General features: G+C 47.1%; 1 protein-coding gene and 1 non-coding gene across 4 annotated transcripts in view; one reads left to right on the forward strand and one right to left on the reverse strand.

Annotated features, from left to right (window-relative positions):
• Positions 1-18,279, reverse strand: part of PACS1 (phosphofurin acidic cluster sorting protein 1) — a 187,975-nt gene that overhangs the window by 13,180 nt on the left and 156,516 nt on the right. For 2 of the 3 annotated variants that reach the window (XM_058305145.2, XM_071217950.1), the window contains exons 3-12: positions 17,563-17,652; positions 16,737-16,862; positions 13,527-13,671; positions 13,165-13,256; positions 12,992-13,072; positions 9,034-9,093; positions 7,972-8,132; positions 7,523-7,616; positions 6,402-6,611; positions 3,279-3,359 (exon numbers count right to left, since the gene is read on the reverse strand). In XM_058305145.2, the coding sequence (XP_058161128.1) occupies positions 3,279-3,359; positions 6,402-6,611; positions 7,523-7,616; positions 7,972-8,132; positions 9,034-9,093; positions 12,992-13,072; positions 13,165-13,256; positions 13,527-13,671; positions 16,737-16,862; positions 17,563-17,652 (1,140 nt within the window). The remainder of the gene's footprint in view (positions 1-3,278; positions 3,360-6,401; positions 6,612-7,522; positions 7,617-7,971; positions 8,133-9,033; positions 9,094-12,991; positions 13,073-13,164; positions 13,257-13,526; positions 13,672-16,736; positions 16,863-17,562; positions 17,653-18,279) is intronic. The other variant, XM_058305146.2, reaches the window with a different exon arrangement.
• On the forward strand, positions 1,020-1,124 carry LOC111762751 (U6 spliceosomal RNA). Its single transcript, XR_002795785.1, has one exon. It is a non-coding gene; the product is annotated as a U6 spliceosomal RNA (small nuclear RNA).

Here is an 18,279-nt window from a genome sequence, read left to right on the forward strand (position 1 = left end):
CCCGTGCTACTCACCTCTGCCGTCTACATTTGTGGACTATTTGTCGACACACGGTGGGATGATGACCTAGTTTCTCTAGGTGGCAAGGTGGTAAACCCCTTCACCTCTCTCCCTAGCTCCCTTATGGGCCTCAAAAAAGGTCCTGGACCTCACGAGGCCATGCCTATGTGGTTCAGAGGCATCACTGACGTTAGAAGGTACCCCGACCTTGCCAGTCTTCCTGGCATCTGCCTTGGAGTTCTCCTTTCCTCTCTCATCCAGGTGCCAGCGCCTGCAGAGCCCACCTCCGCACTCTCATGTCACCCTTTCCTCTTCCACCTTCCTCATCCAGGCCTTGTTGCCTCTTTTCTCAGATCTCTTTCAACAATCCTCACAATTCACATTTTCTCCCTCTTCAAATCATGTTGCCAGAGCTGTCTTCCGAAAGTACAAGCTAATCACATCATGTCACTATTCAAACAACTGCAAGAGCTGTGTTCTGCCTAGAATGCAGTCCAATTCTTTTTTCTTTTGTGTGGCATTTGAGGCCTTCATGGTCTGGCCCACATCTCCCTTCTAAGTTCATCTTTCATCCCTCCTCCCCTGGGCCCACCATTTCCTTAAAGCTCTCGCTCTAGTGGTCTACTGCTCCCCAGGTATGCCCTGTACCTTTTTTATTTTTGAATAAAAATATACATTTCTCAATTAAATGTACTGGATACATATAAACTTTTTTTTAATCGTACAATATGTTACACAGTATATTTGGTTTATAGTAGCACAACCATATAGAATTCATCCTTTTGTGTCTGGCTCGCTTCACTCAACATAATGTCCTCCGGGTTCATCCATGTTGTCGTATGCTTCACGACTTCATTTCTTCTTACAGCTGCATATCATTCCACTGTGTGAGTATACTACCACAGTTTGTTTATCCGTTCATCGGTTGATAGACAACTGCCTTTACCTTCATACCTCTCTGCTTTTGCTCATTTTTAAAAAATAGACTAGAGTGAGCAGATCTAAAATACATAGCTTGCGCTTGCTTTGGCAGAACATATACTAAAATTGGAACGATACAGAGAAGATTAGCATGGCCTCTGTGCAAGGATGACAAGCAAATTCATGAAGTGTTCCATATTTAAAAAAATAAATAAATAAAAAATAAAATACACAGCTTGAATTTTCATGCTCCCTGGTGACCATTACCCAGATCAAGGCACAGAACATTTTTCAGCACTCCAGAAGTTTCCTGCGTGCCCCTCCCAGTCAATCCCCACTCCGGAGGTAACAGGTACTCTGATTCCTGTCATCATAGATTAGTTCTACCTGTTGTGAATTTCACATAAATGGAATCACATGATATGTATTAGCTTATACCTGGCTGCTGCTGCTGCTTCTTTTTTTAATACAATTTTTTCTTTTTTTTTTTAAGATTTATTTTTATTTATTTTTCTCCCCTTCCCCTCCCTCCCCCCCAGTTGTCTGCTCTCTGTGTCCATTTGCTGTATGGTCTTCTGTGACCGCTTCTATCCTTATCAGTGGCACTGGGAATCTGTGTTTCGTTTTGTGTCATCTTGTTGTGTCAGCTCTCCGTGTGTGCAGAGCGCAGGCTGCACTTTCGCGCTGGGCGACTCTCCTTGCAGGGCGCACTCCTTGCGCGTGGGGCTCCCCTACGCAGGGGACACCCCTGTGTGGCAGGGCACTCCTTGCGTGCATCAGCACTGTGCATGGGCCAGCTCCACACGGGTCAAGGAGGCCCAGGGTTTGAACGGCGGGCCTCCCATGTGGTAGGCGGACGCCCTATCTATTGGGCCAAGTCCACTTTCCATCTTTTTTTTTAAAAACCAATTCTTTATTTATTTACTTTTAAAATTTCTCTCCCCTTACCCCTCCTCCCTAGTTGTCTGCCCTCTGTGTCCATTTGCTGTGTGTTCTTCTGTGTCCACTTGTATTCTTGTCAGTGGCACTGGGAATCTGTATCTCTTTTTGTTGCGTCATCTTGCTGTGTCAGCTCTCCGTGTGTGCAGCACCACTCCTGGGCAGGTTGCAAGTTTTTCACACGAGGCTGCTCTCCTTTAGGGGTACACTCCTTGCACATGGGGCTCCCCTATGTGGGGGATACCCCTGCGTGGCACGGCACTCCTTGCATGCATCAGCACTGTGCATGGGCCAGCTCACCACATGGGTCAGGAGGCACTGGGTTTGAACCCTGGATCTCCCATGTGGTAGACAGATGCTCTATCAGTTGAGCTAAATCCGTTTCTCTCCCTGGCTTCTTTTAATCAATATTATGTCCGAGATTTGGTCCATCACTGGAGTTTTAATCAGGAAGTGACATGATTTCATTTTGAAAAGACTGTGATTGCTACGTGCAGCATGGACCAGAGTGGGGCAAGAGTGGAAGCTGGGTTATTCAGATTATTGGTGAACTATGAAGTACAAGTTAATATAGTAAGTTTTAAATTAACCTGGTACCAAGTCTAATGTTTCGTCAAACACCATATCTTTATTGTAATATTATTTACTATAGGAAACATGAGCCTAAAATAACTCCTTTTCTGATTCCGTTGAACCAGTGGAAGGGCCTCAGGTTGAGGCTGATACACAGCACACCTCCAGACTGCACCTGGTAAAGTTCTCTGCTCCCTCTTGATCCTTCTACCCAACGTGTCCAGCCTCCAGTCCCACTCTAATCAGTGTCTTGAGGGCCCATCTCTGATGTCCTCTCCCTAACTCAGAATCCATCTGCACCTCCCTAGACATCTAAAAGCCTCAATACTGGGTATGTACAGGTTGGCTTTTCCCCTGGAGGGTGGGGTCCTTGATGGCAGTGCCATGGTGTACTCATCTTTCCATTTTCAGTGCTCAGCCCACTGCAGATGCACAGCAAATATGTGGGATTAAATGTTTAATAAAGTGGGGCATCCCAGCCTTTAGTGTCCTGGGCTGCCTGGCCACTGTAAGAGCAACCTTCAAGGAGAAAGGGAAGGCATTGCAGAGGAAGGCACTGGGCATCATCTCTCAGACGTAGATGAGGGTGAGAGATGTTGAGAAACCATCCAAACTACCATTTGGTCAGAACTAATTTCTGGTTTGTTAATTTGGGAGTGACCTGGGTCTCTAGAGTAGGTTACATTCCATGGGTAAGGATTTGGGAAAAATAGAAGGCAGGGCATTCGTTAGCCTACAGATTCAGACAGAATTCCCAGGGTGGTTCTGAGGGTCTTTTTGCCTTTATTTCTATAGGTATAAACACTATTTTAAACAGCTGAAACAGAAGACCGAACCATACATACCAGAGTGTCTGTTTCAGTCAAGCTGTCATCTGGGTTTTTAATCCAAGTAGATTTGACTTTTTCTAGAGCAGCCAATTCCATCTGCAAAAATTATGTTAGTCATCACTGATCCAAATAACTACCACTTTTACTTGTTTTACTAGGTTCTTAAGAAGCTTAAAATACTTTTGCTTAATCTTTGGACTCATAAAATCTTTAGGGCTTTCATCTTAAAAGGGGTATATTTTTGTGAAAGCTAAGCTTCTGAGGGTTGTTACACTGTTAATTATTAAGTCAATACCAGAGTAGAGGTAGAACCCAGAAATCCTGACTCCCACAGAAAGTCACTAGGGAAGAGAAACTCCAAGTTTAGATGGCTTTGTTACTGGATCCAGAAGGCCTCCGGTCCTGGATTCAGTAAGTCAACGCCCTAGGGCTCATAGGGACTCTTTTGCAAGTTGCTGAGAAGAAATAAGGCCTTTGATTTTGAGACTCAAGACCTCCATAGAAGGCAGGCTTCTTGCCTAGTAGAAACATCTAGAAAACTCTCTAACAGAATAGACTGAGCAAAAAGTCATCCAATGTTAAGCCATTTAGGTTTAAATTAATTCTCCACTTGTCTCCAACTCTTATAAGCATTTCTTATGAATATTAAAAATTTACATTGCAAATATAGATAGGCAGATTTTTCATATTTGCTAATAATGCTTCCGGCTGTGCAGACACCAAAGTCAAAGTCATGAGTAGCTGAGCTCAGGTGTTATGGGTCATGGGTCTTGGATGTAGGGAAATTACTGGCCCCAGTGAATTTGTTTCACCATGGGAGTCAGAAAAGATCAAGGATCTCTCACTTCCTCCCAATGACTCAAAATCCTTTCCCCGAGAAAGATTAGGCTAGTAATAATGAGCCCAGGGGATTGGCTCTCTCTGTCACGCTCTAAACCAGGGTCTCCTCCACCTCGGCACTGCTGGCATTTTGGGCCGGGTCACTCTGTGTTGGGGGGGGGTCTGTCTTGTGTAGTAGAGGACATTTAGCAGCATCCCTGGCTTCTACCCAGTAGATGCCGCAGCAACACTCCCCCAGTCGTGACAACCAAAAATGTTTCCAGACATCTCTAAATGCCCCCGCCCCCTGGGCGGCAAAATCGCCCCCAGATGGGAACCGCTGCTCTAAGCAATCTGCAAGACTAACCCAATATACTTTAACCAGACCCCAGGACCCCAGGTTTTGGAGACGGTTGCCTCGTGTAACTGCTCACAGCCTTGCAAAAGAGGCGACCTCCAGACTGCACAGCTAGTCCATTTACAGATTGTCTATATGCCTAACTCATGTTAAATAGAGCCTAAAATCACAGAGAAGTCCTGGTCAGGACTAAGGCTGAAGATGATTTCATTCAATTTTGGATCTTAGTATTACAAATGAATTAAAAATGTTTTAAAGAGAATAAACTGGAGCAGTAACATGGTTCGGCTGAGAGATTTTTAAAGTTGTTTGACTGGCTGTCAAGGCCTATGAAAGCTACAGCACTATTTCATGGCATAGATACAATCATCGGATAAGATCTTAACGTGGATTGGGGTTGGGGTGCACTTGTGTGGGTTATTTACTGACCCTTCAAGATGTCCCAGACAATCCCTCTAGGAACAAACTCCCATTCCTCCAAGTTTCTACACCTGTTCCTGTAAGTAGTAAAGGGCTTCTTTCACCCCAGCGTTCTGGAACGCCAGCAGGGCCATAGTTGTGTCTCATTGCTTGGCTCTGGAGGTATCCTAGCTGCACTTGCCCGTGGGCAATCTCAGCTGCTGAAGAGTGTGTGCACATGTTCATGTGAGGGGCAAGAGGTGGGGTAACATGCTAGATTACCATTATTTACAGTGCTATAGGAAGAGGAGCTTTCAGCAGCAGGCAGTCTCGGCTGCCTTGTAGCATTTCCAGGGCTTAATGTTAGATTAAAAAACCAAATTATGTTGTTGTGGTGGGCTCAAGTCTTGGGAAAATGCAACAACTGTCATAATTTGTATCAGCAGAAGTTATGATTTTAGTGATAAACTGAATCATCTGAAAATGTGGGGAACAAAATTTTTAAGGAAAAAAAAACCCCCAAAAAACGATGCTTGGAAATCAGGAAAAGAGGACCAGAGCCGAGGCAGCATGTTCAGGAAGGCAGACGTATGTGCAATTCTGATACCCTTTTTCTAACACATTTAGAATTCTCCATGTAGGAGCACAGTCTTGCTCTGTATTTCTCAACATGTCTTTCTATGTAAAGGATTCCAAAGTTCCACACCCACATCAAGACATATGGAGCTCTTCAAAATAGAAATAGCAGCAGAGAACCAGCAAAGTGAGTCTGAAATTTGTCCAAGGGAACCAGAATTTGAAAGACTCACTAAGCAGCTTGTACTTGCTCTTCGCTCACCATGCAATAAGTCAACTGATCAGTCGAACAATCAATAAAGCACCATGCTGCTAGACATCTTATCTGCATTATATCTTCATACTACCTTGTAAAGTACATGGTTTTAACCTGCACTTTGTAGATGAGGAAGCCAAGGCCTGGTAACGCCCCAGACCACCCAGCAGATGGAGCCACGGAGTCAAGGTTACACTCAGGAGTCTGCCTCCAGAGCATTTGCTCTGAATCCGCTCTATCCTGCCCCAAATCATTTTTTGCCTAAGCAGAGACTTAGACCCTGAGACCCTCATACTGTAAAAAGTGACACTCAACTGGGCTCTTATACCAACATTTTTACCTTTACAAATGCAGCATCAAAGGCGCCTCCCTCAATTTTGTAAACCGCATAACAGACTGAAAGAGAAGCTTTGGCCAAATTCTGTCAGCCCAGAAACACTTTCGTTAGTATAGAAAGAGTTTCTTTATGGATTAAATAACCATGATCACTAGCATTTATTGAGCATTCATGATATGTTATCAGTTGTGCTTAGTTGTTTCTGGGCATTCCCAGTTAGTAATTTAATTAAATTTAGATACAGTACAGGAACATTTGTTCGGTATCTCTAGAATTATACCATATAACTATATTTTGGGTGGACACTGGCCCATGGGTCCGTGCAAGCGCACGGTGCTGCTTTAGCTGAGCCATTCAGCAGCTTGGCTGTGAGAGAAAAGAACTCCCAGTCACCTTCTGAACAGAAGCAGGAAGTGGGTCCTCCCAGCTCCAGGCCACCATGAACCTGGGCTGGGGAGTCACTGGGGGTCCAGGGTGTGGTAGCGGAAGGCCTGAGGTTTCTCGGTGGACTCTGGGTTCGGGCGGCAGTCCTCTGCCCTGTATTTCCTCACTAACTCCACGTGGCCGGGTTCTCAGAGGGTTGCTCTTCCCGCAGTGCCTTAACTGGGAAGAGCCATACGGTGTGCCAGGGCGCCACCTGGTGGCAGCAGTCAGTAAGCCAGCCATGAGAGGCCTCCAAACCAGCCCAGGTGGTTTATAGCTCACAGCCACCGGTGCGTTTCAGCGGATGCGGTGTCTCACAGACCGCCTATCATTTTCTTACGATTAACACCTATTTCCCTCTAGGGAGTAAATGACCCTAAGCTCCATCTGACTGTAAAGCAGGAACAGAAAGGCTGTAAAGGATTCCGTCTCTCTGATCTATAGAAAAGATAATGGGCTTTCAGCAAACCGTAAGCCGTGCAATGAAATCATGCACAAAGTCTTCTTATCTTCAGTGGGGGATGAGGGGCTGACGCTCCCCAAGGCCCAAAGCAGGTACACAGCACCAAGCCAGGCTCCCTGACTGATCCACAGAGCATGGCGCGGGGTGATGCTGGGCTCTTGGGATGCTACAGGCGATAGCTCCTTTCGCCTTTTGCTCACTTGGCAAAATGGAAACCTGCCCAAGAAATTCTAAAGCCTTTGAAGGCACTGCTTCCCAACATGAATTCTCCACCCACCAAAGCCAACTGACTGCCTCCTGGCCAGATTTGGTGGGTTTCCCTGCCCCTTCACACCCGCCTGGAATGCACCAACACCCCCACTCCCCACTGGCCGCACGCCCACGTGTGCCGTGCGCAGCTACAGCGTGCTGAGGGCTGGGGAAGGCGGCAAGCTAAGGGGTGCACAGGCCGGCATGGCAGTGCAGAGAGGACTGAGCTCCCACCCCCAACTGAGATGAGGAACCCCGAAGTGGAAACGAGATGAAGTCACAAGCCAGCCATGAGCAGAGCAGCCCAGAGCCCAGAGCTACGGGAGGCCCGGCACCGCCCCTGCCCTGTCGTGTCCCCACCCCTCGCGGTCCTGCTCACGGGGCTGGTGGTGTCTTTCCCGAGGCTGCCCTTGCTGTTGAGGCTGCCGATCTCCGTCTGTGAGCTGGACTGCGACATTCCCTCAAAGAAGGGCCTAGGGCAGAGAAGCAGAGCCAGGGTCAGTGGCCACCGTGACTCAGCACGGCGGCTGGGGGAGGGCTGGGCAGAGCTGCGGCTGGAGGAGGCCCGACCTAGGCTTCGGGACGCCTGGGGAGGGAGGAAGGACACAGCCTAGTGAGAGGCTGGCGCGGCGGGGCCTGGACCCAAGGACTTCAGGAGACTCTACCCGGCAACAACAAGGATCTTTTCCCAGACAGCGAAAGGGTCAACAAGGACGAAAAACCAATACTCCCTGGTAACAGAGGGAAAGTGAGGGAGGGGCGCTTAGGAGGTTGCTGGCCTGAGGAGGAGAGGAGTAGGGCGGTTTCTGACGGAGGTCTGGGCCTCACTTGAGCTTGGGCTTTGGAGTGCTGAGGATGCTCTCTGTCTCCTCCATCTCAGGGCCACTGTCGCTGGGATTGTACATCTCCAGACTGTCGTACAGTTCATCCAGGTCCTCTTCTACTTCCCGTATCTGCTCCCGGGATACATGCTCCAGCCCAAAGCCCACCTGTAGGGGAAAAATCTTTGAATTTGGGTTTAGCCCTATTAACAACTGTGGGAGACTCCCAGGCCCTTTCTCCTGGGCCGGCTCTGAACCGGCCTCCACACTGCTGCCCCATAAGGGACACACTGCAGCGCCGCACTCAGCAGGGCAGCCTTGACACCCTGCCTGAGGCCCGACCCGGAGAGCAGTGCTGTGGGGAGGCCACCTCTCCCTTTCGGGTTTCCTCTCTGCCACTCCACACTATGGACCTGGTATCCGGAAGAAAAGCTCAGGTGCTCAAATACCTCTCCCAAGGAACAGGCACCAGAAAAACCTAGAAGACCATGTGGACTAGTTCCACTTTTCTCTACAGCCTACAGAAGGACAAAGAAATCTCCCTTTCAACAATTTTCCCTTTTTCAGCCCACTGAGAAGAGTAGTCTGAAAACGGGTACCAGGCCTCCCAGGGCCCAAGGAAGAGACTGTCTAGTAACAACAGTCAGCTCCAGCCACCCGGCGCTGACCCTTGAGGAAACGCCCCCTCACAGGCCTCACTCCTACCTCAAGGTTCCCCTCAGGATATAAGAGGAAATTGAAAAAACAACAACTGTATTTGTTACTAATATCTCACACTGGAAGCTTCAGTATTAACCACTGGTTAGGTGTAACTTTTGCTCCTCTGTCTTCAAAAAAGTTAAACCTTGAGAGATCCATGCAAAGGCTTCCTTTCTCCATTCAAGCAGCTTAAAGCCCTTCCTTAGCTGTCCTCTCAGCAGCCCTTGGGGAGTCACTAGGCAAGCAAGGTGGAGCAGGAATCATAATCCTGGAACCTGGACTCCCAGTGGAGACACAGCGTGCACCCAGCAATGGGTGGCAAACTGAGGGAATTCTACTCACCAACCCCCTTGGAAGTAAGGGGTCATACCTCATCTGAGACTTTAAACCGCTTCAGGAGGGCCACAAACTTCTGTTTGATGTTAGGTTGCTGCAGAGAGAAATTGCACAATAGTTCTCAAACAACATCTACTTGTGCGCAGTGATCAATTCCACTGAACTGATTGAGAGCACACTTGTAGAGAACTGTGGGAGGATACAAAGATAAGAAGATATAGTTTTTACCCTCTGGTACTTCAAACTCATCAGGGAAGAAAGGGCTGTGCAATACGAATTCGAGTGCAGCTCTTAGTGCCATGTAGAGGCCAGGATGGGAGGAGGTGGCCTCATCTACCTCCAGACCCTCTACTGCCGCCCTGGGCCTGCATCTCCAGCTCAGCCCTTTCTCTGGGGCTTCAGACCCATAGTGCTGACTGGTGATGTCCACCTGCACATCCCACAGGCACCACACACTCGATACTTCCAAAGTGGAATTCACTTTCTCCTTTTCCTGTATCCCTAGCCTGACCAAAAATGTCACCAATCAGCCCAGTCTCCCGAGCCTACACCTGGCATCTCTCCCCTCCCCTTTGGGCTCTCTCCTTTTCCCCACGCCCCAGTATTTGCTAACTCCTACCCTTCTTTTTAATCTGCAATGCCACTGCTTTTGTTTAGGCCTTTCTTCTCGCACCTCTCTGGGATCAACAATGCAATGGCCTTCAGCAGACACGACCTATGCCGCCCTGTGCCCCTTTCTATCCCACCATCCTGGCCAGTTTTCCAATCTTGTTCCCACCAGAGTCCATAGTGATCTTTCTAAATGCAAATCTGATTACCTTCCTCTCCTATCTAGAAGTCTTCCAGGCCTTCACTGCCTGGAGAACAAAGCTTACATGTAAGGCACGCGTCTGTCTGAGAGCTGGCTCTGCCTCTCTCTAGCCTCACCTTATCATCCAGCCCCATACACTCCCATTTCAAGTAGAAATGAGTTCTTGGAAACCCATGCTCTTTACATCTCTAGGCCTTTACATATGATACTTCCTGCCTTAAATAAAAAATGTCCACAAATCCCGTTAGTGAAGTTCTATTTATCCTTAAAGCCTCTTCTCCTGGCATCTCTCTGTGAAGCCCCCTGGTACTACTAGTCAGAGGTGGTCACTTATCCCTTAGTGTCCACTGTTCCCTCTACAGATCTCTAGCTCATAGCGCCTATCCTATTGCAATGACTTGTTTAGATAGGTTTTTGTTTTGTTTTAAGGAGGTACTGGGGATTGAACCCAGGACCTTGTACATAGGAAGCTGGAGCTCAACCACTCAGCTACATCCTTTTCCCAATGAGAGATTTTATTTTTTTTTGAAGTACTGGGACTGAACCCGGGACCTCATATGTGGGAGGCTGGCACTCAACCACTGAGCCACACTGGCTCCCCTGACTTGGCTCCCTTGTCTGTTTGGTTGTTTTTTGTTGTTGTTGTTTTTTAAAAGATTTATTTATTTATTTATTTATTTAATTCCACCCCTTCCCACGATTGTCTGTTCTCTGTGTCTATTTGCTGTGTCTTGTTTCTTTGTCCGCTTCTGTTGTCGTCAGCGGCACGGGAAGTGTGGGCGGTGCCATTCCTGGGCAGGCTGCACTTTCTCTCGTGCTGGGCGGCTCTCCTTACGGGGCGCACTCCTTGCATGTGGGGCTCCCCTATGTGGGGGACACCCCTGTGTAGGACGGCACTCCTTGCACGCATCAGCACTGCGTGTGGGCCAGCTCCACACGGGTCAAGGAGGCCCGGGGTTTGAACCGCGGACCTCCTATGTGGTAGACGGACGCTGTAACCACTGGGCCAAGTCAGTTTCCCTGTTTTTTGTTGTTGTTGTTTTGCTCATGGCTTGTTTTCTCTAGGAGGTACTAGGAACTGAACCCAGGAACTCCCATGTGAGAGGCAGGCGCTTAACTGCTTGAGCCACATCTGCTCTCTGAGATTGGTTATTATTCATTTGTTTGTTTGTTTTTAGGAGGTACCGGTGATCAAACCCAGGACCTACATGGGAAGCAGGAGCTCAACCAGTTGAGCTACATCCACTCTCCTAGATAAGTTTTTGTAATGAGACACTGTGAGTTCCTTGAGGGCATAAACTGGGTTTTTTTTTTTTTCAAAGATTTATTTTTTATTTCTCTCCCCTTCCCCATCCCCAGTTGGCTGCTTGCTGTGTTCTTCTGTGACCGCTTCTATCCTTAGTAGCAGCACCAGGAATCTTTGTTTCTTTTTGTTGTGTCAGCTCTCCGTGCGTGCGGCACCACTCCTGGGCAGGTTGCATTTCTTTTGCGCTGGGAGGCTCTCCCTATGGGGCGCACGCGTGGGGCTCCCCTATGCGGGGGACACCCCTGTGTGGCATGGCGCTCCCTGCACGCATCAGCACTGTGCACGGGCCAGCTCCACACGGGTCAAGGAGGCCCGGGGTTTGAACTGCGGACCTCCCATGTGGTAGGCGGATGCCCTATCCATTGGGCCAAGTCTGCTTCCCAAACTGGGCTTTATTTATTCCTATGTCTCCAACACTGGGCACATATGGGTTTCTTGTCTAAAGGGTAGACTCATCAACTGGGGATGGAAAAAAAGATGAACTTGTAAATAAGACTAAGCAAGGCTTTGAAGGGAGGGCAAGGCTTCCAAAGCAGAGAAAACAACTTGCGTTCATGGTGACAGAGACGTGTGAGCCTATTCAGAGAACAGCAAGATTAGTGTGTCTAGAATAAAGCGTTCCTGGCAGGGAGAGAATAATGCATGTGTACAGAAGGAGGTGGAAACTAAAAGCCAATTACTTAAGTCTCTGCAAATCTGACTGTAAAGTGCTTGGAGCTAAAATCTTTGGGGGAGTGGGTATTAATAGCACTGGTAGCATTACGGTAAAGCTATGGAGGACACCGGAGGAACAGGCGATTTATAAAGCTGCAGAGGCCACCTTTGGGGAAGAAAATAGGGCTTCTTTGTGGTTATGGAGCAGGAAAAAGTACTTAGCAGAAGGAGCTACAACAAAGAGAGACTCCTGTAGCCTCTCACCGTCACCAGAGCACAACGCCAGGATCTTCCTGTCACTGACTTTGCCTTGCACGTTTGGTATATGAGGCTCTAGGGCCCCACAGCCTCTTCCTGGCTGCTTTGGAGTGCCAATCAGCAATTAGAAACATAAGGACAATGAAACCATGCTCACGATCTCTAGTCATGGATTAAATGGGGAAATCAAGGTCTTGAGGAATTTAAAGTTAAGTCCAGTGATACCTCAGGATGATCTGAGAGGTGATAGCATTTTTTCACAGTGGAACGCCAGGCTTAGGTACAACACATGTGGAAGGTTTGGCCTACACTGAACTCACGACAGTGATGGGGAACTCCACCCTTAGGGTGCTGGGCTCTAGGCTAGCTCTGGACTAGAAAGAATCAGGAGGCCTCTAGAGAAAAATACAATGGTGAACGTCTCTTCTAAAAAGGTCGTAAGACTTTTATCCCTCCCAGATACTTTAGCACAATACAAGGAGCTTCAGAATCAGTCAAAATTAACCTATGTATTCAAGTTTCAAGTTTCTGAGCCCAGGATTCTAATTTCACCAAAAAATAGTGATTCTTGAGGAACTCTTATGCAGGACATACAATCCAAAGGCATTTATCTCCAAGGTTATGATTCCATCAAGGGAGGAACTATATCTAATACATTTAAACCTCATCAAACCCACAGTTCAAATGACTAGCCTATTATTTCTGGGTAAGTTCAAACAGTGATTACATATGGTGACGGTCCTGGAGAGAGCTGGCTTGATCTCTGAAGAAGAACGCGTGAAGAGAGTCTTAACTGGGTGGGGGCGGGCGGCATGTCTCCCAGAGGGATGATCACAATCTTGAGGGGAGGGCCATGTGCAGACTTAAAAAAAAAAGCTCCCAGGAAATTGGGCACTACCATTCCCACCTACCCCCAGACTGAAAATCTCGGTGCCCCTCTCCCCCCAGACCTTTGAGGCTCACCCGTGTGATGGCAGAGGCTGAGGTGAGTTTCCTCCGGGTCTTCTTTACCTTCCTCAGATCCTCATCTTCATAGAACAGGTCCTGAGTGGGAAGGGGATAGAGTGAGGTTGGGAAACCTCGGAGGGCTGGGACTTGCTTCTCAGCACTTCATGTGAGGGGCTGTGGAAAGGTACCTGCCCGTGCAGTGGATCATCGCTGCCTTCCTGTTCTGATGAGAAACTCTCCTCCTCCTCCTCAGAATAATTGTCAATATCTGGAGAACGATCTGGGGAGACACCTGAGTAAGACAACCTGGCCGTGGCAAGATGTGCCTAAGAGACGAGGGGCTGGGATCTCGGGTCTCCACTAGTGGAAACACTGCCAGGGTTGAGGAGAGGGGTCCATGGCCACAACCACAGTCTACTCTGGGGGATCTTGAAGCTTCTCTTTCCTAGGAACATTTTAGGTGCTGCCTTGTTTAGCTTCCCCCAGATGGAGATCAGGAGATGGGCTCCCTCTCGATCCCCAGAGCCTCCAGATGCTGTGTACATCTTACCAGACAGCTTGGATTTGATTCCTTCGTGGTCAATTGGTTGGCTGGACAGGGAGTAGATCTTGATTTCTGCTACAGGCACAGAGACATCCTTCACGTTGCTGTGCAGGCCAAGCACCAGGGCACCTTCATTCGGGTGCTGCATCACCTGCCAAAGCATGGCAATGGAAACACCTTCCCACTGAGTGGCCCATGAATCCCATGACAATGCAAGCCCATGGTCATAGCATCCTGCTAATATATCTTCTTTTTCACTATCTCCCAAATCCATATGTCCTGTTCTGCCAATGCCTTCAATTCTTACTTTACAACTAGCTCCAGAAGTGGCAGCCAGGCCATGTGCTTAAAAAGAACAAGCAAGGTCCGAGCTGGGAAAGGACTCGTAATATCTAGGGCTATATTTTACTTTCAATCCTTTTCAGAGAAATTAGTTCTGGAGGCTGGGTGGGCTGAGCCTGCAGGCTGTGGTCCCCTGTCTCCGGCAATGAAGAGGAGCTACAGCATGTGGGAAAATTGCAGGACTTGACACAGCTGGGAAAAGGGGTACTGACATTAATTCACTCCTCCCAGGCCCTCATCCTGATACAAAACCTGAAGAAGACAGAAAGATGGGTTGGGACTATCTCACATACTCTAGTTACTATGACTGCAATGTTTTCTTATTTAATTGATTAAAGTACAGAAACCAGTTGTTTTTTTTTTGTTTTGTTTTGTTTTTTGAGGTACCAGGGACCAGGGTTTGAACCTGAGACCTCGTATGCGGGAAGCCGGCACTCAATCACTGAGCCACATCGGCTTCCCTGCGTTGTTTTTTTTTCATTTGTTTTGCTTGTTGTTTGTTTTTGTGTTTTCAGAAGGCACCAGGAACTGGATCCAGGACCTTCCATGTGGGAGGTCAACTGTGTGAGCCACATCCGCTCCCCCAGTTTCACAGCTGACTTGTGGTCCCAGCCTGCTCTCCCTGTTAGGGCTGAAGGGATGTGGCCGGCATACAGAACTGCACAAAGCAGCAGATGTCCTGAGGATAATTACGGAAGCCTGGCTTCCTGCTGTTGGAAAAGGGAGCTAGAGACATGGCAAGGGGAAGGCTAGCACGAGCTCCATGGTATTGGATTGGAACTGGAGTTACGGATGTGAACTCATGGGTAGAGAGACATACAGATGTGCGCACACATCTGAGTGTGTTTGTCTATACATTCAAACATACATACATAGTGTGTATGTGTGTGTCTCTCTCTCTCACACACACACAAACACACACATTTTCTAGCTCTTGTCTGCTGAGAGGGAAGAGAAGCCACAGACACCAGCTGGGGAAAGTGAACACTTCTAGTACCCAGTTCTTTGTTTTTAAGCACTTTTCTCTACTAAACAGAACCAGTGCTCCCTGCTTCTTGGAGAACTGGTTCATTCCAGGGTTGGGTCAGGGAAAGTACAACATGAGCCTTGAATATTGTGCCAGAAAGTAAGGAAGCATGAAGAGAATGAACGGACCTATTCAAAAGGACAAAGGAAGCAGCTTGAAGGGGCATGGTCACATCTGAGAGAATTTGAGCATCAAATAAATAATGATAGTAACAGATTAAAACCCACTGAATAAAGCAATAGGTACATAACTGAAACAGTAGACATGTAACTGATAAAAATGAATAAATGAATCAATCAATAAATGGCAGAGAAGAGAAAGCTCTATTTTTACAATAGAAAGTGAACTAAGAAGTATAGAAGGAATGATGCAATTAGAATTTACTGTTAGGCAGCCATCATAGAAATAACTGATTTAGGCAAGAATCATTGACAGGCATTAAAACTAGTTGGTGAAAATATCATGAGGAAAAAGATGGTTACAGGGTCCCAAAATTATCTCCCCGGCAGATCTCCACGTGATAAAAATTAATGTCACCAGTAATGGAGCAGTCACCATTGAGTGCCATCTGCTGAGTGGCATTGAGAAACAAGGCATTACTTTTGTGGTAATTCTGCCCAAAATGAGAACCCTGAATCTGATCTTGAGAAAGCATCAGATAAACCAAGCCAAGGAACATTCAATTAAGTAACTAGCCTGTACTCAGACTGAAGGAGTTTAAAGAGACATGACGACTAAATGCAGTATGGAATCCTAGATTAGATTCTGGGTCTGTAAAGGACATTATTGAGATATTTAGCATAATCTGATGGTAGTATTATATTTATGATAATTGCCTGATCTTTATGGTGACATAGTGCTTAGGTAAGAGAGTATCCTTATTCTTAGGAAATTAACATACTGCAGTAGCAAGGTAGGATGGGGCATCATACCTGCAACTTACTTTCAAATGGCTCAGAAAAGAAAACATCATAAATATACAGAGAGGGAATAATAAGGCAAATGTTAAATGCTAAAAACTGAAGAATTTGGGTATAGGATATATGGGAATTCTCTATACTACTTATTTGTAGTATAATAAAAAACTTGGCTGGTCATTGTCTCCCATTCCTGGGAAGTAACCTCTAAAGTCAGATACTTTGGGAAGGGGATGGAAGGTGGTTTGGGGCCTACATAATGAGACCCCAAAAAAACCCTGGACACCTGAGGTGCAGAGAGCTTTCCAGATTATTAATAGACACTGATGTGCCAGAAGGGTGATGCGTTCTGACTCTACATGGAGAGGACACAGAAGCTTGCTTTGAGATTCTCCCACCTCATCCTTGGCATCTCTTCTTTTGGTGTCTTTGGAATTATATCATTTTTTGGCTATAATAAAACTATAATTGTAAGTGTAGTGCCTCCTTGAATTCTGTGAGTCATTCTAGCTGATCACTGAACCTGAGGGGTTGTCAGCTGGTGAGAAGTGAACTGAGAAGTGAGGGTGGCCCTGGGGCCTCCCTTGGGGTTGGTGTCGCAAGGGCTGTCTTGTACAGGGTCACCCTTGACCTGTGGAGCCTGCCTAACTCTGCGTGCAGTCAGGATTGAATTGTGTTGAGGTGCACTATTCTCAGAACTTTTCTGTAAGTTTGAAATTATTATTAATTTAAAGAAAAAACTTTTTGCCTCTTAGTAAGTATTTGATAAAAAGAGGTATAAGCTGAATTTCCAATAAAATCATTGATTTGTAAAATAAAACACCAGCCATCAGGCTGGGAAAACCAGCTGCTGCGCTCAACTGGCTGGCGTGGGGCACCTCTTAGACTCTCACACCCAAAGGCCCCAGCACGGAGCCCGCAAGCCCTCACCTCAGCCATATTGATGAGTCCCACCGCCAGGGTCTTGTAGCCCAAGATGGTCCGGTTCTTGTAGCGCTTTCTCCTTTGCAACATGATCTGCAGCTTGTTGGCATCTCGCTTAAGGAAATGAGGGTACTGCCAAGCACAAAACAGAGCCACACGTGGTTATAAGCACCTGGGTCCCGCTAGAGAGGACACCACCTTTCTGTGTTTCCATCTCTCCCTTGTGTAAAATGGGAATTGGAGTATGAAAGAGACTCATTAAGTTGCTGCTGGAGGGTCAGATTCTGCTTGGTGACTGGCTTCTGTTCTACAGCTCTGTGTTTCCACACATGTTCAGAAAACTGCCTCTTTCTTTCTTTGCCATCATATCAAGTGTTTTCTCCATGAGCTTCAATTGGGGCTAATGGGATTAGGAGGCGAGAGAGACAAACTAGGAAGGATAAGGCGAAGGGGAGGGATGGGGATTGCACTGTGAGTGGTGCACTCTGCTGGGGTTATATGCTATGGATTATTAAGGAGAGGTGATGGGGCTGAGTGTGGTGGGATGGGTAGGGCAGAGCAGGTGGCTAGCTGGGCCATCTAAGGAAGAATAAGACATGGCGTGCTTTTTAGCAGCCTACCTGGGTCTCAGCACGCTTACCATAAGACGGCTAAGTAATTGCTTTGGTCCTCCACACTAGTCATAAAAGCTCTGGGTGCCTTGAAGAATAATTCATTCCTGCCCAAACTGAGTTATGGCTGCTCTTGGATCAAAGAAAGCTGCAGATTAAAGATTGTTTTGGGACTGCCTGGATGTGGCTTGCTAGTGACTTAAGGCCTAGTAGATTCGCACCTGGAGGGAGAAGGTTAATTGGAGCTCTGTTTCCACAAGTCCGCTAGACGGAAGGATGATCTCATTGGAGCGAAGAATCCTTTTTGAACCCTGAAACCAAGGGGAAAAAAAATATGTTGAAACTGAATCACCAGAAAACAGACCAAAAGAAATACTATGCTTGCAAACAATTTCTAAACGCTACAAAAATCCTTACCACTTCAAATACTTCATCGGTGTTTGCTGTACTTAGAAGAACCAAACCACCACCACACCTATGATTTTACCTATGTTAACGGTACATGGTTCATAAAGGGATTTCACATAAAAATGATTTCTTATTGCCTCTGAGTCCTCACAACACTCCTAGGGAAGAGCGGCCAGGTGTTAGCACCTCAGGGTGTGACATGATCTCAAGGTCACCTCAGCCTCCCTTTCTTCCTCTCCAATCAACACTTCAGCAGGGCTGTCTTGTCCCCCCCTCCCCACCCCTCGCTCTCTTCTGGGATGCTCTTTTTTTGCTTCAATACATAGCTAACCAACTTGCCTTTTGGATCTCAGTTTAGATATAATTTTTTTCTAGGTGCCTTCCCTTTTAGACCCCCTTTCAACCAAATGCTTCGTTAGACATAGGCAGCCCTCCCTCTTACTGTCAGTTATTTAATGCACTAAACTGCGTCCATGATACAGAGATGTGTAGTGTTCAGTATGAATCCTGGCACATCAAAGATGGCAAAT

Source organism: Dasypus novemcinctus, chromosome 10 (assembly GCF_030445035.2).
Source record: "Dasypus novemcinctus isolate mDasNov1 chromosome 10, mDasNov1.1.hap2, whole genome shotgun sequence".
Taxonomy (NCBI): Eukaryota; Metazoa; Chordata; class Mammalia; order Cingulata; family Dasypodidae; genus Dasypus; species Dasypus novemcinctus.